The sequence below is a fragment of the Crotalus tigris genome, unplaced genomic scaffold, assembly GCF_016545835.1.
Source record: "Crotalus tigris isolate CLP2741 ecotype Arizona unplaced genomic scaffold, ASM1654583v1 scf7180000017790.654992, whole genome shotgun sequence".
In the NCBI taxonomy this organism is placed as follows: Eukaryota; Metazoa; Chordata; class Lepidosauria; order Squamata; family Viperidae; genus Crotalus; species Crotalus tigris.
This window is the reverse complement of record NW_024096637.1, coordinates 148,334-173,052: the sequence shown is the minus strand read 5'-3', so window position 1 is coordinate 173,052 and position 24,719 is coordinate 148,334. Positions and strand designations below refer to the sequence as shown.

The following is a 24,719-nucleotide window of genomic DNA, read 5'->3' as shown; positions in this document are numbered from 1 at the left end:
AGTTTAATTTAGACTAAATATGACTATTTTGTCCTGAGTCTGTACAGAAGAGCTATTAGCAATAAATGGTCTTTTTTGTTCTATTAACAACATTTCTTCATGGATGAATGAATGGATGGTTATTGCAGATTTGATATGACAGAACAAATTCCCTCAGGGCCAAATCTCCATGGGACATCAAGGAGATGAATTATAATGTTACATAGTTCAATGAAAATAACTGCTGCTTCCTGCCCTGGCAGTCAAGCAGGGAAATCCCAGCTGTTCTTTCAAACTGGGGTTTGTATTGTTTCAAAATAATCTTTGACCTGATTAACAATGCAACAAAAGAAATGGTGTCTAGGTTATAATAACAGAATAACAGATTGGAAGAGACCTTGGAAGTTTTCTAGTCCAAGTAGTCCAATAATCTGGGCCCTGCTCAAGCAGGAGACACTATACAATTTCAGGCAAATGGTTGTCCAATCTTTTTTAGAAACTTCCAGTGATGGAGCACCCACAACCTCTGAAGGCAAGCCCATTTCACTGATCAATTGTATTAACTATCAGAAAATGTATCCTTAGCTTTAGGTTTTTCTCTCTCCTTGATTAGTTTCCATCCTTTGCTTCTTGTCCTGCCTTCTGGTGCTTTGGAGAATAAGTTGACCCCCTCTTCCCTTCTGGCAGCCCCTCAAATATTGGAACATTACTATCATGTCCCCCCTCATCCTTCTTTTAATTAAACTAGACATACCCAATTCCAGCAACCATTCTTCATATGTTGTATGAAGAGTTCTCTGCACTCTTTCTAAAGTCTCAACATATTTTTTTATATTGTAGTGACCAAATCTGGAGGGAGCATTTGAAGTATGATCTTACCAAGGCATTATAAAGCAGTACCAACACTTCATGTGGCCTTGATTCTGGTAAGGCATCCCAAAAGAGAGGCTGCAAAATCTGAATGCCCAGGGGACAGCCATAAATAAATAACAAAGACTGGTTAACGTTTCTTCCCTTTGGTAGACATCCAGGTTTCTATAATTCTGCCCTGTGTTCACCAGCCTCACCCAGGCAAGGGAACTTCAGAGGAGCTGAATATCTGCACTGACCAGTATGCATGCGGATTGGCTGGGGATTGTGGATGGTATAATGCAACACGCACATCTGGAGGTTATCAGTACATCTTCTGACAAATGAAGCCTCTCTTCAAGGAAGTGTTTTAATTTTGTACGCCGCCCTGAGTCCCTTGGGATTGGGCGGCATATAAATTTAAAAATAAATAAATAAATAAATAAATAAATAAATAAATAAATAAATAAAGTGTAACCTTCAAATAATTAGTTTTTTTCCCTTCTAGATTTAATAATGTTATGGTTTTCTGCCAAAGCCTGGGAAATCCCCTTTCGGATTCATGCCAGGAAATTCCTGACTGTTGTCAGGGTTTGACCCTCCCATCTATATCTTCTTACATTTGGTGATCTTATATCTACTACAGCAGTTGGAATATGCCTTGCATTTGTTGTGTTGCTTCCTTTCTTTAATATGTTCTCTGGTACTTTATGCAGAAAGCATAAAGTTTCTCTGATCGAATAAAGAGACATCAGTGTCTTTACTGAAAGACACTGATATGTTTTCTTGACATAGTGCAAATGTGTTGGGTTATTTATTTGTAGATAGTCTAATATAAAACTAATATAATATAATATAATTTATATTAAATAAATTCTACCACTTAAATGGGTTCCCAGGATGGCACTGGACTTTATGTTTTGGGGATTAACAAATGTTCATGGTATTTAAATACTTATTTTCCTGAGATGCTCTGAGAGACATGCAGCAGGAATTGATGTTAATTAAAACACATTGCAACGGTACTAATCAAAGGAGGTAGATTTTATCTTATTCCGTTTTCCCTTTTAAGTTTATCTGTGGATTTTTGATGCCCTTCATTAGAAAACAGAAAACCCTGAACTGTGTTTTGGATTTGGATCCTTATTTAAATTGGGCAGCTTTGATTCGGTTTGAACTGAATTTATATTTTTTTCTAAATCACCCAAATGAGGATCCAAGTCAATTTTTTGTTGATGCTTCTTCCTACAAAGACCATTATTTAAAAGGAAGCTGCGAAAGGAGGAGCAGTTTATTGGCAAATGGAAGTAGATAGATAGATAGATAGATAGATAGATAGATAGATAGATAGATAGATAGATAGATAGATAGATAGACAGACAGACAGAGAGACAGACAGACAGACAGACAGACATAGACCTAAATGTAGATATAGTTATGTATATACATAACACACTCACCCCTTATCATTGTAGAAATATAGCCGGCTTAAAAAGTATTATAATTTTCTTGCCTGGTTATGTGTTGAACATGGCTCTGGTGGCCTCAGGGTTTCTTCTTGACATAAAAAGTGTTTGCAGAGAAGAACTCGCAAGAAAGCAGAGGAGTACACATCAGCCTCTGTGCTTCAGGTCGTGCAGCCTCTGGTTCCTTCAGATAGATCCGAGAGCTCCAATTGCTTAAAGAAAAAAGCCATTCAGAGCCACCTCACGTTTCCAAGCCTTTTTTCATAATGCCTGGTGTCATTCTCATTTCCTATGCATTCACTGCTTTTTGTAAATAGGACTCTTTCATGCTCGGTAGTTCAGCCTAAGGAAATCCCAAGAGAGCAACCTGTGAATCAAATGCCTATAGTTTCCCATCTGGTTGCAAGGCCTATCAGGGCTGCTTAAGCCAGTAGAAAAGCCCTCTCTTTCAGACACAGTTCAAAAGCCAGTGCAGAATCATGAAGATGCAAGCTTTTCTCTCTCTTTTTTTCAAGCTAGCTGCTGGACTCCAGATAGTTCTCAACTCATGACCACAATATTGAGCCCAATATTTCTCTTGCTAAACAAAATAGTTCACAGAATAGAATAATAACTTTATTGTCACTTTGAATGTACACTAATTTTCATACATTAAAATGAAATTTTGTTGCATACAGCTCTCAAAGGGTCACCATCTCCAATATACACTACATAAATATGACAACAATACATAAATAAATCCAGAATTATGCATACACCCACATATATTTTATGCCACAGAGAAACAACACAGTCTAGTTTGGATTATGTGTGTATATGTGTATATACATGGTGATTATGTGTATTATGTGTATATACATGGTGCATGGTGAGAAAAATGAATCTTGCGAATTTACCAGACCAATGACATAGGGAACAAGGCTGTTACAGAATCGGGCAGTCCTGCTAGAAATTCTTTGAAACCTTCTCCCAGAGGGGAGCAAGAGAAGCAGATCGTAAAGTGGGTGTGTGGGGTCTCTAACAATGCTTCTTGCCACAGTTGTTAAGTGAATCACTGCAGCTGTTAAGTTAGCAATATGGTTGTAAAGTGAATCTGGCTTCCCCATTGACCTTGCTTGTCAGAAGGTTGTAAAAAGTGACCCCAGGACACTGCAACCATCACAGATACGTGCCAGTTGCCAAGCATCCAAATTCTGATCATGTGACCATGGGGAGGCTGCAACGGTCGTAAGGGTGAAAAACAGTTATAAGTCACTTTTTTCAGTGTTGTTGTAACTTTGAACGGTCATTAAATGAATGGTTGTAAGTCAAGGACTTCCTGTTTTGTTTTGTTTTCTTGTTAGATTCTCTAGAAATCCAAATTAAACATTATACATCTTTTGTGTTCTATTTTGCTTGATTTTCCTTTCAAAGAATTTCTATTTCAACCTCATTTTGAAATCTCCATTATTTAAATACCCCACACTATCAAAAGTTCATTGAAATCCATGGGAAGATCACAACTTCGATCAGACTTCTAAAATAAAGCCATTTCAATCTCCTTTCAGTTTCCTGTAATGCCTGTAGCATCACTTATCGGTAGTTCTCAGATTATGACTGGTTGCTTAGCAACTGTTCAAAGTTACAGCTGACCTATTTAGAGACTATGTATGACCCGGATTTGAAGTTCCAACGGTCGCCTCCCCAGTCACATGACTGAACTTCTGGCCCTCGAAAACCAGTCTGCATGGATGGCCATTTGCAGTATTCTGTGGTTATGTAATTGTGTTTCACTACAGTTTTGCCAAAAACTGGCATTTACTTCTGGTACCCATAGCAAATCATTGGTTTTGCTTAAAAACCTCAGCATTCACTTAATGATCACTGCAAAAAAGGTTGTAAAGTCAGGTTGATCACATGACTGATCCATTTTACAACCATCACAACTTATGATCACGATGGTCAGGCTCCGTTACAGTCATAAATCAAGGACTACCTATACTTTAGACTTGTGCTGGTTTTCAACTAAGAACAGAGCCTTTACTGAGCAACAATAATTAGAAATAAAAATTTCTCTAGCCAGAGTATTAAACCATGATTCAGTGATTCATTCCAAACCACTGTTATATGATTATTTCTTTGTTTTGAAGCTTTTCAACGCACCTTTGCATTTAAATTTTATTTATTTTTATTTATTTAGAAAATTTATTGACTGCCTGTCTTATCTCAAGAAAATTCTAATATTATTTAGCCACTGGGACTCCAAATCCAGCTCATCTCCTGCTAGCCTCTTCTATTCACAAAAGCTCTTTACCAATCAGACTGTTCTAAATTCATCCTTGTTTTAATCCAGTGACATCTATATGTAATTTCTATGCTAACATGGCTCTGCTACTACCACTATCCTTGAATGATGCTCCTTTTCTGTTTTCTTTTCCCCCTTTCTTTTACTGTCCTTGCAGTTTTCTCAGCAAGGTTTTTCAAACATGATTTGTCATTGCTTCTTTCCTAGGGCTGAGAGAAAGTGCCTGGCCCAAGTTTATTCCACTGGCTTTGTGCCTAAGGCAGGATTTGAACTTATGATCTCCCTGTTTCTAGCCTGATGTCTTAACTACCACCCCTCTATATTACGCATATAAAGTGAAAATCTAAAAATTAAAATAGGCATATTCAATACCTACGTAACAAAATACATATTTGTATGGATGGAGGAAATCTATTAGAAATGACTCAGTTGTTGTAAGCAAATGGAGTCAAAATATTGAATTATAGGATACTTCAAAATTTTTATTTTATTTTCTAATGCTTCAGCAATGGTGTCTCCTATTTGTTTAAATACCACTGAGTGAAATAAAGACATCCAAAAACTTAAAAACAAACAAAAAACACCTGAATTAATTTCTGGTGTTGTACCATTTTATATCACCTGAGAACAAAAAAGAAAAAAAAAACATGTAAAACTAGGCTGGTAATAATTATTAAAGATTGCTATGTGGTCTTTCCACATAATCTAGCCTTCTGCTTTATTGATTTTTTTTAAGGATTTTTTTTTATAGTGGGTGAGGGTCGCAGCTGATTGTAATAGCTTTGCAATTTCTTAAGGAATGGAAAGGTTCCTGCTTTATGCATTTTTGAGTAAGGGTACAATATTTCTTTTGTTCTGCCTCTCCCTTTTTCTTAGAACAGAACTTGGCACTAAGGTAATATAATAAGTCGCTCTTTAGAAATTAAAATTGCCTCATATTCTGCACTATAAGCTCATTTATTTGACAGTATCTAGTTTACCTTGGCCAATATTGAATAACTATGCAGAATCAGACCTGGTTAGTACTTGGGTGAAAGATCACTAGGGGTTGTGGGCTAAAATGGAACTGGTAAGGTTGTCATACATAACTGACTTGACCCTGCAAACAGATATAACAGTACTAGCTTTTGGGTAGTTGGCAGAATTTACTATTTATTTGGCTATCATCCTGCTTTTGCAACAGGAATATAATATTTATGGATTTTAAAGCACTAGGAATTTGTTGTTAGTTGCAAAGTCGTGTCCGATCCATTGTGACCCCATGGACAATGTTCCTCCAGGCATTCCTGTCCTCTACCATCTTCTGGAGTCCATTTAAGCTCACGCCTACTGCTTCAGTGACTCCATCCAGCCACCTCATTAGCACTTACACTTATATATCCCTTCATAGTGCTTTACAGCACTCACTGAGATTTACAGAGTCAGCCTATTGCCCCCAACAATCTGGCTCCTCATTTTAGTGACCTCAGAAGGATGGAAGGTTGAGTCAACCTAGAGCTGGTCAGGATCAAGCTCCTAGAGTGAGCAGTGAGTTAGCCTTCAAAACTGCATTATAACCACTGCACCACCAAAGCTCAGTGTAATTTTTTAAAGTGTTTAGAAACCCCTCAAAATTAAATCTCAGGGTAAGAATAAAATAAATTCCTGTTTTTGCTTTCTACTGTTGTCCAATCATGCTACATCAGAAGGCCATTGTTTAAAATTGTTTTCTTGGAAGAAGAAATTGCTTCTGACCAGGGAAGATAAACAGAAATCCTTCCTCTGGGGAATCACATACATCAATTACCAGCTTTTCTTAAAAAAAAATTGGCAAAAGAGTGAAAACGCATTTTCTTTCATTTTGGTTTGCAGAAAGTCTGGCAATCTGAGAATTAGGGTTCATCCAGGGATGGACTGTTGGGGAGGGGAGAATTCCCCATGTCTTCTTTTGCGGGCAGACGTGTGATTATGATGCTAAATTTGTGCAAACAGAATTGAGAGTGAAGTTTCCTAGATTTACATGGAACCTAAAAATGAACCTAGTGGGATCTCCTGATTGTAGATACAAGCTTTAATTAAAGCTGACTGCTGGTTTTGCTAAAGCCACAATTTACTCAAAACAACCCTTGTTACCCCTTAAATGTGCTAGAGGCTAAGAATGTGCCACCTTTTCTTGGTTGGGGGGGGGGCTACATTTGGCTGTTGAGCAGTAAGCGGAGGCCTACACTCCCCAAATAATGGGTGGATAAGACCACAATGTATTCGATTTCTTTTAATTACAATTGGTTCAGATTAAATGCAATTAATCTTGTAGCTGTAAAATGTCCCCACCCTCATGAAGATAAATTCTCCTTGGTTAGTTTAATAGACGAGTCTTTCTTGGTCAAGGAAAACATCTCTTTCCCAAAGGCCCAACTATTTAAAGAAAATATTCAGACACTGGGACAGTCGAGAAGGGGCCGGGCCGGGAGAAAGAAAGCTAAAGAAAATTCAGCTTCATTCTTCCTAGGTTATGCCTTTCATTCAAAACTCATAGCTGCCCAGAGTAACGTTGGATAGAGTTTGGCCTGGGATTACCGATCGCAACAAGAGTTCTTTCTGTAAGCAGACGGATGGTGACATGATTGCCAGCGGTGTCTTTTCAATAAAATGTTGACCGGAGTGATTTTTTTTCCTCTTTTTTTTCTTTTTGTTGGTGCTCTAGGAGAGGAAAAAGGAATTCCATGGGGAAAAACAGGACGGAAGATCTGCAGAGACAGCCGTGGGAAAAAGCTTCAAAGACAAGGAGCAGCCACGGCGCGGTGGTAGAAGCAGAACAGCTTGTGAGCATGTTCTTTCTTGTGTTCGTTTTGTGTGCCTGCTGCACATCTCTTGCACACCCGTTGCTTCGAAATAAGATTAGTTATCCCATTAAACTGCATTACTGTTAATCTTTTGCATTTTGCCTTCTTTTTGTTTTTGGCTAAGGTATACTTTTTGCTCCTCAGTAAAAGTAACTTGCAGATCCATAACAGCATTGCCTGTTGCTTCTAAACAGCTTCCAAGAAGGATGTCTTGATAGCATAATAAACTGGAATTACATTTATGTAACACGATGGTGATGATTAATTCTTAATATTTACTATAAAGGGCTCGGCTGCCCTCCACAGTACATTTAGTAGAGCATATACCATTGCTGATTAAAGGTGTATACAGCCCTACATGGTTACATTCAGAACACAGTTATTTATTTTGCAGAATGGCAGTAACTTTCAAGGAAAATCCGACGTATTATTCCTGGATTAAAGATACTGCTTAATTAGGAAGAGCAAATCTACTGCGTTTATACAAGCAAGAAGATTTCAGCGGTTGTGCATGCTAACAACAGTGCATGCTAATAACTTCTCTCGCAGAGTCAGATAAAGATGATAAAGAGTACAAATGAACAATTTTTTTCCCCCAGTGCTGGGTTGATATCTTGCATAGGACAGACAGGATATCTTGGATAGCACAGTTAATTATGATTATCAGAATTGTTTCTCCTTTAAGCCACTCAATGTAATCTCAGGGAGAGCAGTCTAATTTACTCTCCAGAAAAAAAAAAAAAACTTGGGTAAACAACAGAATTTCAATGAAGCTTATGTCACAAGGAAAGCTTCCAATAGATACATAAGCATCTGTTTTTCTTGGGCAAACACAGATACGTATATAGTCTAAAAACCTTATGAAAGAACTCTGTATGCCTCTCCATAATCTAAGTGTTTACCAGCTGAGAATTTTGAGAGTTGAAGTCAAGGGCAACCAATTGGGGAAAGCAGAAAATAACTGGATTCTTGGTTTTGCTCAAGTTTTTACCATAACATCTGTGTGTATTATGTTGTAATCCTTGTTGGTAAATCTGTGAGGAAATCTGCACAGGAGATGGAATTTTCTAGGGAAAACTCAGAGCCAGTTTGATCTAGTGGTTAAGGCATCAGACTGCAAACCAGGAGATGGTGAATTCTAGTTCCATTTTAGGCATGGCAGCTAGCTGGGAGACTTTGGGTCTGTCTCTTGTCTGCCCACCTCACCTCATAAGGTTGCCGTTGTGAGGAAAATAGGAAGAGAAAGGAGTTTTAGGAATGTTCACCTCCTTGATTTACTTATAAAATAATAAGGGATAAAATTCCAATAAATAAATAATACGGTTTTTAGAGGAGTACAACCCAAAATCTGAAGAAGCTTGAGAGCTGAAGAAGCTTCTTGGATGAGAAATGAAATGTCTTCAAGAAAAACAAGGAAGTCCAGTTGCCTTGTGAAAAAAACACCTTTGGGACAACCTGGATGACTGAGAATCTCCACAGAAAATCCAAAATCCATAATACCAAAACAGGGAGAAGAAGAAAGCAATGTACAACACATTGTTGTGCTCTCACTTATTTTACAGTCAGGCTGACCTGTCTTCATGAGCTTTCTGTTTGCTCTTTTACACAATGTTCTAGTGTTCCACCCACCTTCCTAATAGCCCACCTTCTCTTCTGGGCTGTTTCACATTGGCTGAACTGCCCTCCCTATTCTGTTTTTCTACAGATGTTTTTTTTTGTAGGGTTTTTTTTTTTTGGAATCTTAGAATTTTGGTCCTTTCCTTTTTGATCCTTTGTTTGGTGGAGGGCCTGGTTGTGCCTGCCTAAGTGATGGCATAGACCAGTGGTGGCGAACCTATGGCACGGGTACCAGAGGCGGCACTCAGAGCCCTCTCTGTGGGCACGCATGCCGTCGTCCCAGTCCTTCAGCTGGGTTTTATAAAATCTTTTCGCTTTAGGCCTCCGCCGCCATGTGCAAAAAAAAAAAAAAAAAGTTCAATCAATCAGTCAATTTCAACTTCTTGCAGGAAAAAAAAGATCTTGCAAAATTGGAATTGATTGAACATTTTAGTCCCAGACAGTCTGCCGTTACCACCACAGCCACACCCACCCAATGGGCCACACCCACCCAATGGGCCACACCCACCCAATGGGCCACACCCACCCAATGGGCCACACCCACCCGGCACCCGACGATGCATAAATGGGTTTTGGGTTGCAGTTTGAGCACTCGGTCTCTAAAAGGTTCGCCATCACTGGCATAGACTGTCTCAATGTTGGAAATAAGTTGGAAGCTGCAACAAAATATTGTGATATAAATTGGGACAATTCATTACATTTCCTATCCCCTTTACACACCTTTACACTCCTGCCACATCCAGTTAAGTCTCCATGACCATTCAGCCTGTTCAGTTTCATTCAGTTTTCACTCGGAAACTCCACCTTTTCTTTTCTCTTTTTTTTGTATTTGTGCTGATGACTGATACTGAGACACTGTGGTTTTAGATAGATAAGTTTCAGCATTCAATACATTGAGATGGCTTTTAATTACATCCTCTGTCTCATCAGAATTAGCCACTAGAGTGTTGTTTAGAATACAGGGCTAGACCTCAGAGTGATTTGTAGTAGATCTACAAGAGTCTCAAATATTTCACAACAGGTGCAACAAAATCACTTGTATCACCTGAACCCAGATGATACAACCAAGACTGGACTTTGTGTGGTAGGATTATAAGCTCAAGTTTTTGTACCAAAAGCAAATTCTGAGACCTGTGACCTCAGAATAGGCTCAGTGACTCCCTGTTCTAACTACGTACTTCCCTTTGCACCTTGCTCTTGTACCGATCATAAACACAAAGCAGGATCAACAACCTAACTCAACATTCTGTTTGCCCCTGGTATGTTTGATAGATAACCAGATATGTTCATTTGGAACAGTTTTAAAATATCTTCCAGCAATCACTATGCAGATTTCCTAAAAATAAACTCGGCTAGATTTTCAAATTGTACCAAGCAATACTGGTGCCAGCATACAAATAAAAAGGCAAATCTTTGAAAATATGACCTATGTTAAGAGCATTCTGGCTTTCCCCCTCTGCCTCCAACCTGATGAATTTTTATTTTTGACATGCCAGTTGGTCAAAAATAAAATACAACAAATACTGTTTTTTTAAAAGTAGTACAGCAATTTTCATGACTCTGGAATTCACTTGGATTTTATTTATATTTCAACCATTGTACAGGTAGTCCTCAACTTATGCCTACAATTGATCCCAAGTTTCTGTTGCTAAGTGAAACATTTGTTAACTAAGTTCTGCCCCGTTTTATGTCCTTTCTTGTCTAATTGTTAAGTGAATCTGTTTTCCCCATTAATTTTACTTGTCAGAAGGTTATAAAAGGTGATCACATGACCCCAGGACCCTGCAACCATCATAAATATGGCTCAGTTGCCAAGTGACTGAATTTTGATCATGTGAGTATAGGGAGGGTCCATAAGTGTCCATAAGTGTGAAAAATGGTCATAAGTCAATTTTTTCAGAGCTGTTGTAATTTCAAATGGTCACTAAATGAACTGTTGTAAGCTGAGGACTACCTGTATTAATGTAATGAAGAAATTTATTGAGCACAAGCAAGTGCATAATGTTCCACCTGCCCATTTATTCCGACCCTAATTACGACAATAATCAATTATCTACTGTCTCTTGAAATTAAGAAAATAGACAAGGGTTCAGCCACATGGTTCCTATAAAATATAGAACACTCACAAAACTTACTAGAAGCCTGTACATTGCACAAAATCAAATAATAATATTAAAGAGCACTTATAATTTCAATTTCCTCTTATTTCATGAAATCTTGCGCCATAATACCCAAATTGCACACCATTTTCTGTGACATCAAAACTATACTAGTTTTCGATATTTTTGAGCAAAAATTGTCATATAATTTGGGGATTTATTTTTAACTGTTTCAGAGCAACTGCCCTCTTTCGATAGGCTATACGATTAGGATGGATTGCACATAGCTTGCAGTCTAATCAGTTTATCTTTTAATCAAACTGAAAGTCAGAGGTAAACAAATGTAATTTAATTATTTTCATTTCTCACCTATCTTAGTTTTATTCCATGAAATTTATCTTGCCCTTCCCCTCAAAAGATTAAAATGATTTTGGAAGTGAGGTAATACAGAATAATACCAGACTCATTCACTAATATCTGGCAAGTATCAAACTTGGTTCTCGCATACATACGTTTGTTATGATTTAACAATGAAATGTGATTATTTAAATTTTGAGTTAAGTCTTGGGGGGGGTGTCTGTGGCCGCAAAAGGTATTTAAAGGTGGCCTGTGGAGAAGAAAAGGTTAAGAGCCATTGTTCTAAGGAATTGAAGCAGGTGGGATCAAGGAGAAGAGCCTTTTCTGTTGTGGCCCCAGCCCCATGGAACATTCTTCTATAGGAGGTGAGAACTGCCCCCTCCCTTTTGGCCTTCCAGAAGGGTATCAAAACCTGGCTTTGCCAGCTGACCTGGAGGGTGCTCACTCTGGAGGTGACTGATGGGGTAAGAAGACCTCATCCCTGTCTTGTCGGGCTCTTAGTTCTCTTAGTACAATTTTAGTGTAATTCTTAATAATATTTTAATTTTTTTACTTGCTTTATAACCTGTAAACCTCCCGGACTCACCTTATAGGGGAGATGGGTGGCATAAAAATGTAATAAATAAATAGAAAAGAGATTTCATTATGTAGGGAAAAGTGCTGCTGCTACATGATACATGGGTGCTGCTGCTTGAATTAGGACTGGCTGTTCTCTCCATAATTTTCTATTATTCTTATTTTGGTTGCCATGCCAAGTGCTCGGTTATTACAAAGACCGCTGGTGCTGAGAGGGTGGGAGCTTTGAAGGTGTTCATGCTGGTTGGTGTGTTAGCAATACAGTGGATTGGAGAAAACCCTTTCACATTCACTTCACTTCTCTCCATCATCATTTGAAACCACTATCATTTGTTTTTTTTTTTAAAAAAGGCTTCCAATGAATGAGATATACAGGTAGTCCTCAACTTACAATCATCCGTTTAGTGACTGGTTGAACTTAGAACGGCACTGAAAAATGTGACCTCTGACTGTTTTTCACACTTATGACCTTTGCAGCATCCCCACTGTCAGGTGATCAATATTCAACTCTTGGCAACTGTCTCATATTTATGATGGTCCCGGGGTCAGGGGATTACCTTTTGCAACCTTCTGACAAGCCAAGTCAGTGGGGGAAGCGAGGTTCACTTTAGAACCTTATTACTAACCTAACATCTGCAGTGAATCACTTAACAAGAATGGCAAGAAAGGTCGCAAAATGGGGCAAAGCTCCACTTAGTAACTGTCTTGCTTAACAAGAGAAATTTTGGGCTCGTGATCATAAGTAGAGGACTACCTGTATCTCAAAACTGCCTTCGGAGACGAATATTGCCATATAGCATTTGTCTTATAATAATTCTTTATATCCATAGGATTATTGTCTCTGCAGAATAATAACATTTTGCAGTAAAACAGATACCCTGTACGAAGTAGGACTTGGCTTGTGATTGGTTACTTAGCAACCATTTAAAGTTTCAATAGAGACCCCCCCAAAGTTAGACCCTGTCCCAAAGTTATGACTTCTGCTCCCCTCCCCCCCGCATTTTCCTGATCCTGTATTTATGGCTGTTTGCAGCACCCTGCAGTCAGGTGACTGCAATGTACAATGTTTTTCCCAGAAATCCCTGTTAACTTCCAGCATCTTCTGGAAAAAAAATGCGATAGAGAACAATGGATTCGCTTAAGGACCGCAGTCTTTGCTTATCAGCTGCAGTGTTCATTTAATGACTGCTGCATTGGCTTGACAACTGCAGCAAGAAAGATGGTAAAATCTGGTCCAGTCATGTGATCACCCACTTTATGACTTACGACCATAATTGCCAGGATCATAAAATCATACTTCGAGGCCTACTTCTACGTCAGCCGTGTGGCCTATGGGTTGAGAGACCTGCAAGAACCTGAAGTAATTTACCACACAAATTTGTACAAATAAAAATAAAAGGCAACCTCAGGTTCTTGAAAGAAAAGTTGGAATAAAAAAAATAGTTAATAACATACTTTTTAATCTTTTGAGGACATTTCCCTATTGGAGATAATAGTGCTTGCTTATTGTATATTTGATCTCTACTTATACAAATGTTTGTTCTGGAGCCTATAGATGAATTGTGCCATTATCTAAAAGAACTCAACATTATTTTTCAGATGAGGTAATATTCCTCCAACCAATTTAAAGGAGAAAGTGGATTATTTTTGATGCAATCACACGCTATCTCTCTTGTTCCAATCATTTGTGTTAACATCTTGGACAGAGATGAATCCATGAATACAAAACTATAACTTATGAAGTGCGTGTCCTTAACATCTATGTGACCAATACAATTTTTTTTAAAAAAAATCAAATTCCATTTGCGTTAAGAGATTTCATTTCAACTGAGTCATAAATTCCCTTTGAAACATCTATTGCAGGGAACGAGTCCTTCATGTCAACTACTGAGTTCTGGAAATTATAATTTAGCTTTTCTCAGCCAAGTTCCCTAGATATAGTGCTTTCTCAAAATTTCATTAGTATTCAATGTACCTTTTCCTTCGCAGCTTGAACAGTCAGGTGCCAGAGAATTATCTTAGCAGATACACTTCTTCTGAGCCAATTGCTCTCTTATATCCAGGGTTTTGTTGGAGTCTCCTTGATTTCTTAGCATGCTGTATTTAGTGATAGTGGGATAGTTCATCGCTTACTTTAGGAAAGGGCAAAAGTCACATTTGTCAACAGGTTGGTTACTGTCATTCGGTTGTTCTCATCTAATCTGCCCGCTTAATCCGTATGCATTTTAGACTCTACTCTTCAGCAGAATGAGGTGGCTGCTGATCCTGGAGGGGAAAGCACAGATTTGAGAGAATAGAGTTTGCTACATATGCCTTGAATTCTCTTGAGCTATTCAGTAGCCTTTGTAATGCCGTAGAGAATCCTGATCAGTTGCAATGTTAAACTACGGTCTTTGACTTACAACCATCATGGAGTCTGGCGTTTCTGTTGTACATCACAATGGACATAAGGCGAGGTACTCGTGTGATTGAGCTGATCTGATAATATTTTTATGACAGTCTTTAAATGAATGTAGCAGTTGTCAAGTGAAATGCCATGGCTAAGCAAGTCAATGCATTCCTATGGGTGTTTCCTTGCCAAAAAGGTTGATTTCTGGCAAAAAAATGTCATAAATCATGTCATGTGACCAGGGAAGAATACAACCCACTGTAATGGTGAGCCGATTCCCAAGTGGCCCAAATGCGAGGCATGTGGCTATGGGGGTCTGTGTGCTGTCATTGGAACTCCAGAACTGGATCATGAGTACCTTTTTTGGGGGGGGGGTGTCCATTGAAACTTCAAATGGTCGATAAGCTACCAATCATTAAGCGAGGACTGTAACATTCAGCCACTATCCTCTAGGTCTAGGCCTGGGTACGTGAAACAGAAGGAGGATAATCAATATTATCTTTTACCTCAAACAATAAACATTTGAGGGTCTGTGAGTGGATGTGTAACATCTCTTGCAAGAGAGAATAGTTAACTTTGGAGCCCTCTGGCCATCTCTTACTTCTCTGCCTCAATGGGTGTTTCCACACCAATTTAAAATGGGCTTCCCAGCTGACCATCATAAGCAACTTTCACTCACGAATGTGACAATTGGCAGCCTCTTAACCTTTGTTACTGTGACTTAATGGAAATTGTCTGCCAAACTTTTTCAATATGTTACAATCTAATTTTAGAAATGGGCCTTTGATTTAATTTGAATGCTCCTATTGGAATTAATGCAAACAGAACAATAAGCTGATCTTCCCGTAAAATGAGTTAAACACGAGTGCGGTAACAATAAAATATCTCAGTGCTGGTATAGACAAAGCTTAGATTTTTTTTTTCTTCCAAGTTGCTGTGACTGATTTGAATTAGTTCTAAGATGCAAGGGTGGCTGTGAGCCAAGCCTTTTCAGATGCTGAAATTGTGTTATCAGGAGGAAAATGATTTTCCTCATGAAAAAGAATAGTTCTATTAGACAAAAATGAGAGCTTTATTTTGAAACAAATTCACTTTCAGATATGGTTCATTAATACCCCAAATAAGTGATTACTTTATTACATTTCTGTCCTGTTTTTTTTTTTCAAGAAAGCTCAGAAAGATTTTGCAGCTTATCACCTGTGAGACAGGTTAGGCTGAAGAAATGATTAGTTCTATAGTATCACCCGAGTAGAGGGTGAGAATCCTATATCCAGTCAGATGGATAAGGCAAGTTGCACTAAATGCAGAATACATGGGGACTAGAATTTATAGAAGCCCTCTTTTAATTTCGGTTTCTGGATGAGCTAACTGATGACCAATGGGCCACACCCACCCAACACTCGACAATGCGTAAGTGGGTTTTGGGTTGCAGTTTGGGCACTCGGTCTCTAAAAGGTTCGCCATCATTGCTCTATACCAAACTGCAATTATATTTAAGTTCATTTTGTCATTTGGTCAACTGGAAGGTGAACCAGTTCTACATCTTTGGCACAAATCCAGCTGAGCGACCTTGGGTCAGTCATTTTCTCAGCCTGAGGAAGGAGGCAATGCCAAGAAAATCGCAGAGACTAGTTTAGACAACCCCCATGAGTCAACCACTAACTTGAAGGCACCCCCCCCAAAAAAGCATTTCTATTTTAGCATTTTGCTTCATTGTCCAGCAATGATTCTATTAATGGTTTCATGGAGCATTGTTGAATACTCTTGTTTTGGCCACCACCATTCCTATCACAGATCTATCACCTCTGCAGAGATCTTACCGATCTCAGATTTGAAACTTTTATTGTGATAATGAATCCCATAAATATATCCATGAAGCACTTGCTTTTACCATAGCCTTCATTCAGCTTGCTGTAAGGACGTAAGAAGGCAAACCACAAACTTGTGATCACTTTTTGTACAACCATTAACTGTTGTTTCTTTTCCAAGGGACACTGCTTTGTTGATTTGATTCTTGTTGCACTTGACTATTGAAGACCCCTCTTCCCCAAACGCTCACCCAAGGAGAAGTCTCACAACCCCAAAATGATCAGAGAGTAAGCTAAGGACTTAGAGGGCTTTCTCTCTTTAAACTAAGGCTTACTACAAATACAAACATCTTTCACCTTTCTTTCAGGGTGAATAAAAGGCAGACTACTATCAAGGGTTACAATGTTGTTTTATGTTCTAATGAAATGCAATGAATTAATTACTTTGGTGATATCCTTTCCTGGCCGCAAAAACATGCCAGGCCCTAATACAGAAGGACCACCTGAATAAAATTAAATTAGGGGGACAAGGTTGCGTTATGTTTGCATGCCCATGGTTGGGGGGGGGGGAAACAATGTACAGCCAAGAACCAAGACAAAGGAGAAATCTGATGGTGATATTTCCTACTTCAAGTGTGTCTCATCATATGAGGGAAAACACATGCACTCAAGTTTTGTTTGTAACAAAAGCTCTTTTCACTGATCAAAAAAAAGGGTGAACTTTAGGAAGAGCAAGGGTCATAATCCACTCCCACTTCAAAGACACAGAAACCAGTCATCGTATTGAGCTATCTATTTCATCAAAAGGCTTGAAATATATTCTGGCAAGGCAAACTACATTGCTTTAGCTGTGCCCTTACTCAAGACAAAGACATGGATGTATGTTATGTTGGATTCTTTCTAGGGCTGGACATTCGTTTCAGCTAGGGAAGTACTTTTGCAGATAAATTCTATCTACATGAAGGAAAATACACTGATTTGCACAAGGTTTATTGAAATCTTGGTTTGGTCTATGAAATATATAAGGAAACACCGATGTGAACTACAGATCAAAGAATCCTCTATCTGGGCTGCATAATATCCTATCCATTCTTCTCTATAAATTCTCTATAAAAACAGAGAAAAATAGAATCCAAACTGGGCAAACAACAAGGGCACAAAACTCACGATTACACATTCAGAATTTTCTTCAATTTTTTTTATTGGCAACTTTACAATGGCAGCGATCAGCAAAATTACTTTATTACCAAAAGGCACGTGCCTGAAGTTACTTTGGTTGTTAAGTGCCACTGGATACAATCCAGCCGCATTCAAATCCATGTACTTTGATGTTTCCTCTGGAAAGATGGGGATTATATCCACTGCCTACCACTGAAGTAGTATAAAACAAAACATTTCCCACAATCTGGGCAAAGAAATCCTAAATATCCACAGTGATTATACAGTCTTTCAACAAATAACTTGGAAGCATTCTTTTATGTACAAACAGTTTGTGCACATCGACAACATTACTATCTATAAGTGTTTAAAGTCATTATCTGTACAATTAGGCACACAAGCAGTACAACTTTGTCACCTAACAACGTTTTTAGGCTCTGCCCAGACACTCTCATCAAAATGTAAAAGGTTTTAATATTTTTTTCCATAAATAAGTCCATCGATTTCCACAGAAAACTAATAGCAAACAAAATATTCCAATTGGGAATAAACTTGTATATTATCTTGAAGGGTTATTCCCCCCTCCAAAATCTTGTGAGTGACTATACAGTACATACAAATGAGCCTGTATGTTTGTTAAGTCCCATCTCATTACAGGCATTAAAGAAAATAAGAAATTATGTTAGCTGGAATGGAAGCTGGAAGACTCTGATTCTGTTGAAACAGAAGAATGTCCTGCCCGCTTCCCTTTGGAAAGGATCTTAAGGCTTGATCCCCTGCTGACAGAGGTGAGTGCATTTTGAGCTGATGTCTTGAATTTGGCACCCAGAAAAGCATACAGGATGGGATTCAGACAACAGTGGAAGAATGCCAGGCTTTCGGTAATGGTGGTCCACTTACGCACGAGTATTTCAAAACTGCAGTCTCTCTTGATGTACTTGAGGAGGATGAATGTGTCTACGCTGAGAACAATGTAGTACGGTAGCCAGCAGGCAAAGAAGGCCACAATCAGGATGACGGTTGTCTTCAAAGCTTTACGTTTCTGATGACCCTTTGATTTTGACAGCTTAGAAATTATAATGCAGTAACAAGTCAGTATGATAAGGCCAGGCAAGACGAGGCCTACTAAAATTTGCTGGAATTGGAAGGGGACTTGCCAGGTCAGGTCAGGGTAAAATCGCTGGCACATGTATTTTCCGCCAACCTCAGTAACACGAGCAAAGATAATGTCGGGTATAGTCAACAGCAAAGCTGGCAGCCAAACACCGATGTAGACAATCCTTTTAGCCAACAATTTCCGAGCACTCTGACTGTTGGTAGCATGTACAATTGCCAAGTATCGATCTAAGCTGATGAAGGCCAGGATCAGGACACTGCTGTACAAATTGACAGTGTAAATGATGTGAACTATTTTACACAAGACTTCCCCGAAGTACCAGCTTATCACAGCATCCACAGACCAGAAGGGCAAGCTGATGACGAAGAGGAGATCGGCTACTGAGAGATGGACCCTGTACTTGTCAGTTATGCTCTTCAGCTTCTTCTGGCAGCCCATGACAACTATCACCAAGCCATTGCCAACAACTCCTGTCAAGAAAATGATGGAGAAGATGGTGGGCAAGAAGATTCGATTGAAATCTTCATTTTCCTCTTCAAAGCATAGCCCTGTGAAGTTATCTTCTTCTCCGGAGCCTGGCTCACCAGTATTATTATCAAGCACAAGTGTAAAAAATCCAGAAGAATACATCTGTAAATGACAAAAGAAAAAAAAAAATTAGAAGGTGGCAAACATAGGCAGACTATTCAGCGGCAAGCAAGAGTCAGCATGGGATCATTCTTCAGCAGTCAAGATATCCGGGCTTAACTCCCAGGATTCCCCAGCTGGCATAGCTAGACTGGCTGTGGAATTGTGGGAGTTGAGGTCCAAAAGTCTTAAAGTTGCCAAGTTTGGAGAACCCTTACTCTAATGCAACAAATTTAGCTCCGCTGTTAACTGGCAATTATCAGATGCAGAAGCAAAGAGATGATCAGAAATGTCACATTTTCAACCAATTCATTCCAACATGCACATCTTAACTCTCTGAAGGACTTTTCAAATATAAGAAAACACACACAAACCACATTCAGCTTATATGAAAGTGACTGGCAACCACTGTACAGATATATGTTTTAGTTACACAGGATGTAGGTACAGTATATCCACCAGGTCAGTTACTGCTTTCTAATGATTGCTTCAAGGAATTTTCTGAATGCCTAGATGCATCACATTTTTCTATTCAAATTTGATGATTACAAAATGGATCTTCACAGGAATTTATTGGGAAAAAAAACCCTTATACAATGATGCTTCCATTTGGATATGGTTACAGCTTTGAAAATCATTCTGTAAAAACATGCAGGTTGTTGTTGTGGGGAAAATAGGAGGAAGGACTATGAGATATGTTTGCCTCATTGAGTTATTCATAAAGTAGTAAAGGTGGGATAAAAATCTAGTAGAAAATAATACATAAATAAAATGTTTTGTGCCCAGACTGTCCCATGTAGGGAAGAGGCAGTATTGGGTGGTTCATGCCTAGACCAAAACATATGTGCTTCATCTGAGAAGAGATATTCTTCATGGGAGACAGAAGGAAAGAAAGGCAAAACCAGGATCAGCTAAGTGGGAGTTAGAGGAAAGGTGGTGCTGGGAAGATCAGAAAAGAAGACAGACTTTAAGTACTTGAAGTAGGAGATAAGGTCCTGAAAAGAATGGCAACTGGGCTGCAGCACAGGCCATACTGAGAAAGAGAGAGTAGAGATGCAGTAGCTTTGCCCTAGTAATCAGGGGTAGGCAACCTTGGCTCTTTTATGATTCGTGGACTTCAACTCCCAGAATGTATTTTATCAATTCGTACATACCTCTACCATATTTTGCTATATTCTTCTGAAGTAAGAATCAAAATAAGCAAAAATAGATCATAACTGCAATGGTTGATTTACAAACTAATAAGGATTCAAAGGAGAGTTTTGTAAACAGCCACCTGTAAGCTCCTGCATTATCAGATAAAAGAATTACCTTCTTATTGGTTCAAAAGAAACCCATTAGAAAGAAACTGAAGTGGTCTCTACCTTAATACAGATAGTCCTCCTTTAGTGACCATAATTGGGACCAGAAATTCTGTTATTAAGCAAAGCAGTTGCTAAGTGAGGTTGCCACTGTGTTTATGAACTTGCTTCAACTTTCTTTTTGCTTTACAGATCAGCAAAGTTCGTAAATGACAGGATTGGTCATAAAGCTACTTTTTTTATCACTGTCATATCTGCAAATGGTCACCAAATGAGGCAGCTGCTAAACCAAGACTAAATATATACTGGGGGATAAATTGGTACTAAAGTATAAAGTCGGATGTGAAAATTCATGTAAATCTAATCCTTTCATTTCAACAATCCCTTTAAAGAAATCCCTGGGAGGATTAGAAGAGTTATTTTCAGTTATTTTTGAATCAGACAACAAAAGAGCCTGTTAGTGAAACTATTTTCTGAAGTCAGGGGTCTGAACAATAAAAGAATAACTTTTTCCATATTTTCCCCTCCTTGGAGGCAAATAATGTGCCAGGACTTCTTGACCACACTAGAGCTTGGTTCATTTAAAAAAAAAACAAAAAACAAAAATCCAGACATGTCAGCATTAAAAAGTGGCAATGAAGTAAGCAAGCCTTAGAGTTCATCAGAACTCTTTGTCAGCCTGAATGATATGCCAAATGAAAACAACTGAGACTTTATTAAATTTATATGCTGCCCCATTTTGTAAGATTCTGAGCAGCTTATAAGATGTGGCGGTAAATTTAAAAATGTCCTACCAAGGCAAACATGGTGTGGCAAGAGGCTGTAAAAAGCCCAAGTTTGCCTATTCAAATTCTCCTGCCAGCAAAGCTCTTTCTCAGATCCTTTTGCCCACCAGAACAAAAAGGAGGGAGAAGCTTCAATTGAGCAAGGCAACAGATGGGGGAAAAAAAAAGAGAAGTGCAATCTCAGGAAACCACCAGCCGTTTGAAAGGCAAGTCAGGGAGTGGTCACCTGGCCACCGCCTCCTTCAGTCCTCATCCTCCCTCTCTCGCCTTGCAGAAAGACTACCCTTTCTTTTTTGCTGGAAGGCGCTTCTACAAAAGGGCTTGACAACACATTCAAAACAGAGGCTGTTTCTATTCAGGCCGGGAGGCTTTGAAAGGGCGCCTTCTGGCTCCAAGGAGGATTCTCCCATCCAGGATACAAAAGGGATACTTTTCTGAACCGAAACGGGACCAAGCCTCCACATTCCCACGCATTCAAGTAGAAAAGAAAAGGGCCGGGGGTTTCTAAGCGTCCTCAACGTTTTCTTGAACCCAGGGCTTTTCCCACTTTATGGAAAGAGCCTGTTTGATTCTCATGCTTCTCACAAGTTGGGGAAATATGCCAATATCCAGGCGGAATCCCTGCCAGTTAAACATTTCGGGGGTCTAGTTATCCTATACTTTATATACGTTTGTACTTTGCTCATAGACCAATTGTTTTTTTTTTTTTTACTTTGCTCATAGACCAATTCAACCCCCCCCCTTTCACTCTAGATTCTAGGAGAAAAAAATCCACCCTAGTTTGCCTTGCACATAAAGACTCGGTTTTTTTTTTAACACGTTCTGAGCTCTACTTAATGACAAAAGCAAGAAACGGTATGAGTCAAGGACTGCTCGGAAACGTCCGAAAACGGCGCGCCCCAACGTCTAAAACTTTTCTCATGCAAGGTTTCCTTTTAATATTAGTCAATCGCGCTTCCTAAAGCTGCCAAAGATCCCGCCAAATTTCTCTCACATGTTCCAAGCCCGGCGAGTTTTTTTTTTTTTTTAAGATCCTAGGGATGGGGAGGGGGGATCGAGATCAACGACAGCAAAATCTAAGTTTAATTACACCTCCCGTTCACTCTCTGCAATCCAGAACGGTCCCTCGCAGGTCCCCGCCCAACCCCACGCACTTTTACGCAGCCAGGCGCGCTGCTTTCAAAGGCGCTCTTTCTCCGCGGCGAGCCCGCAAAAGCCGCTCCACCGAGCTGCCTTTTACAAGTTGAGAGAGCGCAACATTTGGTATAGGCTCGGGGCAAGAAACCACCTCCTCCAAAGCAAGGGGAGACTTATAGGCTTGCACGACCTATAGGAAAGCACTTACTACAAGGTGCAATTCAGAGCCCCGGCCCGGTCCACTTTTTAAAAACGGCACCTCTGCGAGTCGGCACAGCTGCAAAGATTCACTGTTGAAGCAACAGTGGTTTTTTTTTTTTTTTTTTGCGGTCCCAGATTGGCTAGATTAAACGCCAGCCGGGAACTCTCATCTGACAGGGAATGAGAACCGCTACACGGCGTGTAATCTAAAGATAAAACCCGTGTCCTTGTTGCGCGTGTCCTTGTCCCGCTCTCCCCAAAAGCGCTTTGCGAGATCGCGTCGGGCAAAGCGCGTCCCGATATTTAGGAACCTCCAACCAGGCGCTCTCGTTCGTCCGTCCCCCCATCCATCCATCCATCGGTGCCCGGGCAAACATCTCGCGCCTCCCTTACATCCAGATTCGTATCCATTGCTCGAGCGCTCCCCGGCAACAGGCTCCGCTTCTGCACCTCGCCAGCAGCCGCGGCACCACTCACAGCCAAAAGTTCCCGTCCCGCAGCTACCCTCGTCTCTTATAAAGCGGCCCCCTTCTTCGAGCCGGCCCGTAAAGCTGCCGGCAGCTCCGCCCAAGTCTGGGCTTCGGCGGGGGAGGGGGAGGGGGTGATTGACGGATCGTCCAAAAAAAAAAAAGGTACCCCCGAGCATGCGCTGAGCTACCTGTTTTGTGACCCGCAGCTGTGCCTTCGATAGGAATCTCCAATTCCCCACCCCCCTTAGTTTTGCTGTCTGCGCTGTGAGTAGGGGCTTCTCTTTTCTGTCGTGCGATTGTGCGTCTTAAGGCATCTCGGGAGAGTCCCGGGGCCACGTGCTCTAATAGGATAAATAGCTAGTAGCAAAAAAAATATATATGAAAGGAACAATGCCTGAAACAAGTCAAAGGAAGTTTGATTTAAGGGGCGTTTTCTAAGAACTCAAATCTTAGCCTGACGCTGTTTATACTATACACAATTTTCCTAATAGATGCAAACAAGAAATTTAAATCTGACTCTGGAATATTAGGCTGCAAGTTCAACTCAAGTTTTGACGTCCTTTACTCCTCCAGTAACCTCGTTGAGTTTGCTCCTTCTAAAACGGGCAGCCGCAAATGCTCCTGTTTCTGAAGACAATGACTGCCTGCTCTGTTTTTTCGCCCTTGCTATCAAATTGCATTGTCTGCTTCTGCATGCTGTATGCAGGTTGTGTTTCTGCTTGTCCTGCCAGATGGTTGCGCCCCCTTCACCGGGACAACTTTAATTTGTGTTGCAGCAATTCCTGTTCTTGAACCTTGCTGTTACAAGACTCCTTTGCTGTTTTTTATCTGGACGGGAGGGAGGGTGGGCAACTCTGAGCCCTTTATAATCTGTGGACTTCAACTCCCAGAATTTCTCAGCCCATCATGTCCGCAGGCATAATCCGTAGAGGGGCCATTAGTTGCCCACCCCTGATCTAGACCTACCTCTGGGGCTGCAGTCCAGTATGTTAGCCGCCTGTAACTTGCTGGATTTTCCTAATGGAGAATGCCTTGATTTCCAGCAATGTTACTGGGGCAGACCTTGGAAAAGTATTGATTGCTCTATACATTGATTTCAGATTAGCGAGATCATAAACAGTGAGACTTCTGCGTAAGCATGCGTGTAATTGCTCTGTAATTTTAATAACAAAACTGCAATTCCAAACAGGAATACTGCAGAAGGAACTATTAACTTCAAACCACAGTAATGGTAAGACGGTCCCTAATCGTTCTCCAGTTTTTTTGGAAAAATACTCTATTGTGGGCCCAGTGGGGCATTTCTGCTTTGGACCCAACCAATATAGAATTCTTCATATTATTTTTAATGTAGTACTCATTGTATTCGATGTAAAGGAGCGTAGGCACCACTACTCGCTTAAGCTACTTGCACTGCTTAAAGCTGCAAAGTCATGCAGAAGCACTGAGAGTCTCCTGTGTTTCTTTGCTGCACACTTTCCCTTTACTGTATATTGCATAAGTTTCTGATTGCCTCTATACTTTGTGTGTGTGTGTGTGTGTGTGTGTGTGCGCGTGTGTGCAATTTCTGATGTTTTCTTCCTGCTGTTGCCGTTGCTGTGTATACAATGCTGTACCTTCAAGCCTGTGAATTTCAGTAGTACGGGAATCATTTGCAGAATTTTTAGAGGTTTGGCAGGA

General features: G+C 39.9%; 1 protein-coding gene across 2 annotated transcripts; it reads right to left on the bottom strand.

Annotated features, from left to right (window-relative positions):
• Nucleotides 1-17,448: 17,448 nt before the first annotated feature.
• On the bottom strand, nucleotides 17,449-23,525 carry CXCR4 (C-X-C motif chemokine receptor 4). 2 transcript variants are annotated; one of them, XM_039342342.1, is made up of 2 exons: nucleotides 23,231-23,525; nucleotides 17,449-19,151 (listed from the first exon to the last, which is right to left on the bottom strand). In XM_039342342.1, the coding sequence occupies exon 2, from the start codon at nucleotides 19,149-19,151 to the stop codon at nucleotides 18,087-18,089; it is 1,065 nt and encodes a 354-aa protein (XP_039198276.1). In that variant the 5' UTR covers nucleotides 23,231-23,525; the 3' UTR covers nucleotides 17,449-18,086. The 2 variants fall into 2 exon arrangements, with proteins under 2 accessions (XP_039198276.1, XP_039198275.1); XM_039342341.1 differs by lacking the exon at nucleotides 23,231-23,525 and adding an exon at nucleotides 22,966-23,107.
• Nucleotides 23,526-24,719: the final 1,194 nt, after the last annotated feature.